General features: G+C 48.9%; 1 protein-coding gene across 2 annotated transcripts; it reads right to left on the bottom strand.

Moving 5' to 3' along the window:
* Positions 1-151: 151 nt before the first annotated feature.
* On the bottom strand, positions 152-6967 carry KCTD14 (potassium channel tetramerization domain containing 14). 2 transcript variants are annotated; one of them, XM_027039861.2, is made up of 3 exons: positions 6737-6881; positions 3856-4140; positions 152-1097 (listed from the first exon to the last, which is right to left on the bottom strand). In XM_027039861.2, the coding sequence occupies exons 2-3, from the start codon at positions 3976-3978 to the stop codon at positions 429-431; spliced, it is 792 nt and encodes a 263-aa protein (XP_026895662.2). In that variant the 5' UTR covers positions 3979-4140; positions 6737-6881; the 3' UTR covers positions 152-428. The 2 variants fall into 2 exon arrangements, with proteins under 2 accessions (XP_026895662.2, XP_014934351.3); XM_015078865.3 differs by lacking the exon at positions 3856-4140 and having other exon boundaries at positions 6737-6967.
* Between the last annotated feature and the right edge of the window lie 1404 nt (positions 6968-8371).

An 8371-nucleotide genomic window follows, 5' to 3' on the forward strand; every position in this document is an offset into this window, starting at 1 on the left:
GCAGTGAGCACAAAATTCTCAGCAGGGGGATAGGCAATTATTAGGGGGCAAGCCTCCTAGACCACCTTAGAAACTGTTTGATGTTTGTTTATGAAATTAAAGGAAGATGGCTTTTTGAAAACTTTTTTTTAATGTTTATTTATTTTTGAGAGAGAGAGAGAGAGAGAGACAGAGCACCAGCAGGGGAGGGGCAAAAAGAGAGGGAGACACAGAATCCAAAGCAGGCTCCAGGCTCTGAGCTGTCAACACAGAGCCCGAAGGGGGGCTTGAAACTCATGGACTGTGAGATCATGACCTGAGCTCAAGTCCGATGCTTAGCGACCGTGCCACCAAGGCTCCCCTGGAAGATGGCTTTTGAAGGCAACTTTCAATTTCCTAAGTCCCGCCAGAACCCATAACACACTGCCTCTGCCCCTGGCCCCTGGGGATCACCACCAGATGAAGAGGAATGTATAAAAGTAATTGAAATACTTGGCCCGTAATGTTCTCTCGGAGTAGTGTTCATAGTATACCTGGTACCCCTGGGCTGCAATGTCCATCTTCACGCAGTCCAGGAGGTCCTTGACCTGCGGGGCTGCCTTCCAAGGTCCAAACTTGACAACCGACTTCTTTTCAAACTCGAAGACGCGCAGGGCCTCTGCGCACTGGGCTGCGTCTTCTTCAGTGCGCACCATGCACACCAGCACTGTGGAGCTGCGTGCCGCCACGGCCTCGGCGCGTGCCAAGCGCACCATGAGCTCCAGGTTCTCGCTGTAGGCGGGCACCCGCAGCAGGAACTGCTTCCGAGCCACCTGCTCACCAAAGATCTGCGGCGTGTCCTCCAAGAGCTTGACCAAAGGCTTGATTTCGTAAAACTGCGCCTCACGGTACACCTCCGGGATGTGCTGTGTGGGCAGCTGCTCGCTGCGCAGGTAGTCCAGGACGGGTCCGAAATAGGTGCCGGGGCGATCGATGAAGAAGCGGCCTTCTGCATCCAGGCAGGCCTTAGTGGAGCTGGAGAACATCTCTGCCAGCTTTGAGCCCGGGACTTTTCTCAGGGTGCTCACGGTGGTGGTGTACAACTCGCCTCCTACGTTAAGCTCCACGACGGGAGATACCTGAGGGCACAAGAGGCTGAGTGAAACCAACAGCGCCACCTCCAGGGAGCTCGTGGCTTATTTTCATTGACAGAATACTAAAGGATATTAGTCCAAGACGCTGCTAGGGAAGCAAGTCCCAGTGACAATGCTCACAAAGTCTGTGGCCTTGGGCAAGGCTTTTTTCCTCCCTGGGCCCATTTCCTCATTTCTAAAATGGGGATATGGAGGTGTTGTGAAGTCAGAAGTTCCCAAGGTGGGATGCTCAGATCTAAGATCTAGCCTCAGAGAGGCTAAGAAACCATACATGTATTCATTGCATACAGGAAGCATTTCTTGGGTACTTACTACATGTCCACACCCCATGGTGGGCGTTGGGGATACAAATTCTTTTATTTATTTATTTTAGAGAGAGTTCACGAGTGAGGGAGAGGGGCAGTGGGAGAGAAAGAGAATCCCAAGCAGGCTCCATGCTCAGCACGGAGCCCAACGCAGGGCTCGTTCCCATGACCTGAGCTGAAATCAAGAGTCAACACTCAACAGACTGAGCCACCCAGGCGCCACCCAGGGAATATAAAATCTTATTTAATGTAGGTCAGACGTTCCTATTAGCGGTTGGCATGACTTTGATTAATTAACTAAGGGAATTTGTTTGATAGATGTGTTTCAGAATGTGGGCCGGTGGGGGTTAAATAACAGGAATATTCTTGGTGCTGAAAAGGTCAGTAACACTGGATACAATGGCTATAAAATTGCCTCATAAACTGTAAAGTGTGGTGTCAATGGAAGTTAGGTTTAGCTGGTCAATGGAATTTTTAGAGGCCTCTTCTCAATGCCAAACCTTGAGATGAGCACTAAGGATGTGGTTAAGATGCACATGGTACCTGCCTCGGGATGCCCACAGGCAAGCACAGAGGGGGACGTGGAAACAGAGTCAGGATGCGTTTAGGGAATACTAAGTGCTGCCAACAGACCTAACAACAATACCAGATTATTATATGTGAGGTGATAGACTAATTGTTATCCTTACAAACCAGCTTCCTGAATAACTCTGCTTATTTAAAATTCATTCACTCAGGGCACCTGGGTCGCTCAGTTGGTTAAGCCTCCAACTTCGGCTCAGGTCATGATCTCACAGTTCATGGGTTTAAGCCCCACATCGGGCTCTGTGCTCACAGCTCGGATCCCCTGTCCCCTCTCTCTGCCCCTCCCCCACTGGCGCATGCCCTCACGTGTACGCACACACAGGTATGTGTGTTCTCTCTCTCAAAAATAAGTAAACATTAAAAATAATAATAAAGGGGCACCTGGGTGGCTCAGTCGGTTAAACGTCTGACTTCAGCTCAGGTCACGATCTCATGGTCCGTGAGTTCGAGCCCCGCGTCGGGCTGTGGGCTGATGGCTCGGAGCCTGGAGCCTGCTTCCGATTCTGTGTCTCCCTCTCTCTCTGCTCCTCCCCCGTTAATGCTCTGTCTCTCTCTGTCTCAAAAATAAATTTTTAAAAAAACGTTAAAAAAAATTAAAAATAATAATAATAAAAAAGTACAGGGCTCCTGGATGGCTCAGTCAGTTAAGCGTCCAACTCTTGATTTCGGCTCAGGTCATGATCTCACGGTTTGTGAGTCTGAGCCCTGCGTCTGGGATTGTGATGGTGCTTGGGATTGTCTCTCTCTCCCTCTCTCTGCCCCTCCCTCCTTCTCTCTCTCTCTCAAAATAAATAAATAAACGTAAAAAAATAATAAAATTAAATTCACACACTTGGTCACTAAAATACGGATGTGCCAGATACCTGGTGCACAGTGAGGAACAAGCAGGACAGTCTCTCACCTCATAGTCTAGTGACTGTGCAAAGTGCTTTACATTCAATTCCTAACTCAGTCTTCACAGTGCTCCTGTGAAGAATGTATTAAATCCCCATTTTACAGATGAAGAAACTAAGAATTAAGGAGCTGAAGCAAATTGCCTAAATCAACTTGCTATTAAGTGATGATCTCAGAACTTAAACTCAGGGCCAATTTACCCCAAAGCATGTGCTCTTAGTCATTACATCAATTAGTGTTCAACCTTTAAATACCTCCACTCTTCACTCCCTTAATTACTCAGTCATTCGAAAAAGGTAGAGGGGGCCCTGGGTGGCTCAGTCTGTTGAGCAACCAAGTCTTGATTTCAGCTCAGGTTATGATCTCATGGTTCATGCGTTCGAGCCCCACATTGGGCTCTGCGTTGACAGTGCCCAGCCTGCTTGGGATTCTCTCTCTCAGCCTCTCTCTGTTCCTCCCCTGCTTGTGCTGTCTCTCAAAATAAATAAATAAGCTTAAAAAAATAAAAAAGGTAGAGAGGACCTCTTACATTCAAGCCTCCTCCTGAGCAGATGAATAGGACACAGTCCCTGCCCTCGAGGAGTTCACAGAGGAGAGAGGGAAACAGACTGCTGAAATGTGCAGGTGCTGAGAGGGGAGACTCAAAGGCTCTCCGCGTGGATGTGCACTGGAGGTTGTCAGGGAAGGTTTCCTAGGCGGTGTGATGCTGCAGCCGCAGAAAAGATGGGTGCAGCGTCAGAGGGAAAGCTGCATTTCCACCCAGAGATTGTGCCACAGGTCTTTGCGGAGCCAGGAGTAGTGACAGGATTCAGGAATGTCCTTGGTTCTCATTTAGGTGTGACTTCATCCTCAACTTGTCTGTGGGCTCTACCCCTAAGATTGAAGTACTGGACTAAAGAGAGCCAGAGGCAGCCAAACTAATGGGGGAAGAACTGAGTTGCCATGGCAACAGCTCTTACCAGGGGACAGCTTTGCCGGCTGGAGTGGAGAAGGGAGACAGAGTGGATGCATTCTGACAGCAGCCAAACAATACAGCCAGGAGAAAAATAAACCCAGAACCTGTGACTTCCTCTTTCTCCCATAAACCTCAAGGCCCCTTGGCAAGGATGTTTGGTTAACCCTGAGGTGGCTCTGTGAAGCAGGCAGTTAAACGCAAAGTTGCAGACTTTAACCCTTGAATGGATCCATGTGCTTCATCATCACTCCTGTACCACTGAAAGCTCACAGGTGCTCTGGAGGTCCCCCTATGAGGTCAGAAAGATGGGTCACATAGCTGGGAAGTGAAGTCAAAGCTGCAATCAAACCCCTGTAAGTCTGACTCCAGTACAGAATGGGTGTCCTACTCCTCCCGACATCCAGTCCCACTGCTGCCAGTAATTAGCGATGTGCCTGGGGCAGCTCACTTTCTTCTGTAGGCCTAAGCCTAGTCATCTATGAAATAGGGAGGCAAAATGGACGAAGAGAACTCTAAGCCTCTCCAGCTCTGAAAGTCTAATGAGTCCAATCACTTCAAATGTTGTTTCTGAAGCTCATTTCCAGATGCTTCACAAAACAGCTTCCTGCCCTGATATCCTCAGCCCCATTTGTTTACCAAATAAGACCTTGGTCTTGTTCCCGAACTTCTTAGTTCTGTCCCTTGTTTCCCTCCTTTTTTCTCCAAACTCTCCCAGTTTCTTTGGAAATCCAAGACCTCCTACCTAATCCACAAATACTACAGTATGTTTCTAGCAGATAAAGACTTCTTTTCCGCCCCTCTTCTGGACCATCTGCCCATTTTTGTGGCCCCTCTGCCCCACCTTTTCTACCAATCACCCTGAAGGAGCATTCCCGGGTAAGAAAGACTGTCTCAGGCTCAGCCTGTCTCCTAAAGCCAGTCTTTAGGAACCCTTGCTCCAGAGCTGGCCCTCCCTAAGGGCACTGGGACGAATCAGACCTAGCTTTCACCCAGTTGTAGTCTAAAGGGTCCCTACACACCTGCAAAACCCCCTGCCAAACATTCATACATTTCCTAAGGTCACCCTTAGTAGAGTCAATGGAGGGACATCTCCATTCACATGTCCCCCAAGTCCCTCAAATCTCTCCCCACTCCACAACCTTGACCTTTTCCATTGTCCCCCATCTCAATCATCTAAGCCAGAAATCCAGGTTGTAATCTAGCAGTCTGCTCCAGTCCTTAACCTCTTCCCACACAAATAATCAGTAACCAAGTCCTGGTGATTCTAAATCCTGGTCAGTTCCACAGCCCTCTGCCCCCTTGATTGCCCTCCCCCAGTCCAATCTCTAACACCAAAGCAATTTTTCTGAAATGCAAATCTGATCTGGTTAATCTGCATTAAATACTTGAGTGAGGGGCACCTGGGTGACTCAATCCGTTGAACATCAGAGTCTTGATTTAGCCTCAGGTCATGATCCCAGGGTCCGTGGGATCCAGCTCTGAGACAGGTTCCATGCTTAGCGTGGAGCCTGCTTGACATTCTCTCTTTCTCTCTCTGCCCCTCTCCTCTGCTCTTTCTTTCTAATAAAAAATTAAAAAGTAAAAAATAAATAAAACAAACCCTTGGGTAACCTTGCATTCCCTTCCAGATAAACTCTAGACTCTTTCATGAGGTTTACAAGGCCCTTTGCAGCCCTGGCAATCAGCTACCAGAACCTCTCTCCCCCACCCATCCAGAACAGGCTGGTCCCCATGGCCCCCAAGACTTCACTCATTTGCCACCCACATTCCTTTTACTTAGCCCACTCATCCTTCAAGTTAATTGCTCCAGGAATCTTTCTAGATGGGTTGTCTCCTTGTGATCCTACAGGGCCCTGTACTTCTGTCGTCATGGTAGTTAACTCTTATAATTCCATTCGTTCATCTGTATTCCCAATTAAGCTGCAAGGTTCCTAAGAGCTGACTATCCCAGATTCATCTTTATGTCACCAGTACCTGTTACAGGGCTCAGCACACCAGGATGCTCGATAAATGGCTGTTCAATTGACTGGAGCTTACCTGCTGCACTGATTTATAAGAGTGCCTGGTATTCTGATAAAAGCCAATCTTTCCCTGCCTGGCATCATGCCCCGTGCTGGCTCCCCCTCTTGCTCAGTAATTCATGCAGACATTTATTGAGCACCTAGGGCGGCCCTACCACTGAGCTGGTGACTGTGTCAACCACAGTGATGTCACCATTGCCCTATGGGAAAGAGCCACAGTCTCCCCACTGCTGGATCTGCTTTGTCTTCCTACAAGTTTTCAGGATGGCACCTAGCCACCGGAAATTAGAATGTTCTGCTCCTGAAGTGCGCTGGGCCTTTTCCTGATCCCACCCCTACCCCTTCTCCTCCCCAGCAAACTCCCCTCAACCAAGCCCTGGGAGGAGGCAGGCAAGCTGGAGGACTCAAGACCCAGCCAGTGGGCAGCGGCAGGCTGGAGAGGATGGGGATGTGCTGGGTAAGGCCGCCTTTAGTTGGGTCGTCTGCTCCCAAACACGGGAGGAGGAAGGGCAAAGGAAGAGGGGTGCACTAGGACGAGCCTGGAGACCAAGAGGGGACACGCAGAAAACGCAAAAAACAAAGACTAAGCACAGAAGACCAACAAAAGCACCCACTCAGGAAAGAGGTCAAAGAGGAGCGGCTGGACTGAGCCGGAAGGGGACGGGGCACCTAGCGCCTAAGGAGAGCGATCAAAGCCAGAACCAGCTAGAAGAGAAGAGCGCGAGCCAGAGGCCCGCCAGAAGCAAGGGAACTCAGACCCCGACAAAGGGGCGCATGGGGGGTCACTGGAAGGAGCGAAAGAAGGCAGAGGCGCGGGGACAGGGGAATAAGCCGTCCTCCCACCCGCCCCTGCTGCGCACTCACCACCGGTGGGCCCGCGGGGGGCGAGGCCCGGTGGAGCCGCAGGGAGCGGGGCCCCGAGGGAAGGCTCATCTTCCCGTTCCCGCAGGCGGCTGGGCGCCCAGCCCTGCCACGTGCCAGGTACTTGTGGCTGACTGGCGGAAGTGCACCTTTGCTCCACGCCCCCCAGGTGGGGCAAAGTGCGTCCAGGGTGTGGTTAGAGCCCGGGGTTGACTTGGGCTCCGACAGGCTTGCCGTGAGTCCCTAGTCTGGTCACTGACCCTCTCTGGGAGGGGCTTCCCAGACAGCCAAGCGGGGGAGGCGGAGGGAACTGACATTGACAGCAGGAGACTTTCTACTGCCTACAATCCTACGGTGGTGAAGGATAAACAACACCTATTTTACAAACGAGGAAAGTGGGCTCCAAGAGATACTGGTGGCCAGTGTGGGATATTTATCCACTTCAGATCAGCTGCTAAAAGTGCAAAGCATGACCAACGATGAAAAGAGCTAAAATAACTGTTGTGTGAGTTATTTTGCTTGTTAAAACAAACCCCTAAGGGGCCGGGGCGTAACTCCTCACTCCTGAAGTATGGTCTGTGCATGCATAGTGACTTTCTTCCAAAGAGGATAGTGTGCAAAGGAAAAAAAGAGAAAACTGATAACCCTATTTCAGCCAGGTAATCAAGGTCAACATCAAGACTCATATTTTCATGACAGTAAGTACCCTTGATGTGATGTGATGGAAATAGCACTTTATCTCTGTGATCGTCTGCTCAACCCCATAATCCCAATCTAATCATGAAACAAACAAAACAAAACATCAAACAAATTCCGGGGCACCTGGGTAGCTCAGTCGGTTAAGCAACCGACTTAGGCTCAGGTCATGATCTCACAGCTGGTGGGTTCCAGCTTCACATCAGGCTCTGCACTAACAGTGCCTGGGATGGTCTCTCTCCCTCTCTCTGCCCCGCCCTGCTTGCTCTCTCTCTCTCTCTCTCTCAAAATAAATAAATAAACTTAAAAAAATTCCAATAGAGGGGCATCCCATGATATACCTGACCAATAATTCTCAAAACAAGAATTGTCATTAAAAACAAGGAAAATCTGAGAAATTGTCACAACCAAGAAACATGGCAACTAAATGTAATGTAATGTGGAATTCTAGATGGGATCCTGGAAAAGAAAATAGACATTAGGTAAAAACTGAGGAAATACGAATAAGCCATTGGCTTTAGTTAATAATAGTGTATCAGTGTTGGTTCATTAACAGTAACAAGTGTACCATACAAATGAAATATGTTAAGAATAGGGGAAGGGATGCCTGGCTGGCTCAGTCGTAGAGCATGCAACTCTTGATCTTGGGCCTGTAGATTTGAGCCCCATGTTGGGTGTAGAGATTACTTAAAAATGGAAGCTTAAAAAAAAAAAATAGAGGAAACTGAGTGTGCTTCTTCTCAGTTTCTCTGCACATCTAAAACTGTTCTAAAAAATAAAGTAAAAAAGATTGACTCAGTAACATACAACCACTATGGAAAACAGTACAGAGTTCATAATCTTTGTGTTGGTGGAAAGTCTTGCCCCAATACTGATGGCTGCTGACTGGTCAGGGTGGTGGTTGCTGAAGCCTGGCATGGCTTTGGCAATGTCTTAAAATAA

This window comes from Acinonyx jubatus, chromosome D1 (genome assembly GCF_027475565.1).
Source record: "Acinonyx jubatus isolate Ajub_Pintada_27869175 chromosome D1, VMU_Ajub_asm_v1.0, whole genome shotgun sequence".
Taxonomy (NCBI): Eukaryota; Metazoa; Chordata; class Mammalia; order Carnivora; family Felidae; genus Acinonyx; species Acinonyx jubatus.

Bases quoted from the DNA above. Each gene is read 5' to 3' on its own strand.
- KCTD14 (XM_027039861.2), bottom strand. From the start codon at position 3,978: ATGGGAGAAAGAGGAAGTCACAGGTTCTGGGTTTATTTTTCTCCTGGC. The intron at 1,098-3,855 runs GTAAGAGCTGTT...TTGTGCCCTCAG, and splicing joins GCCGGCAAAGCTGTCCCCTG to GTATCTCCCGTCGTGGAGCT.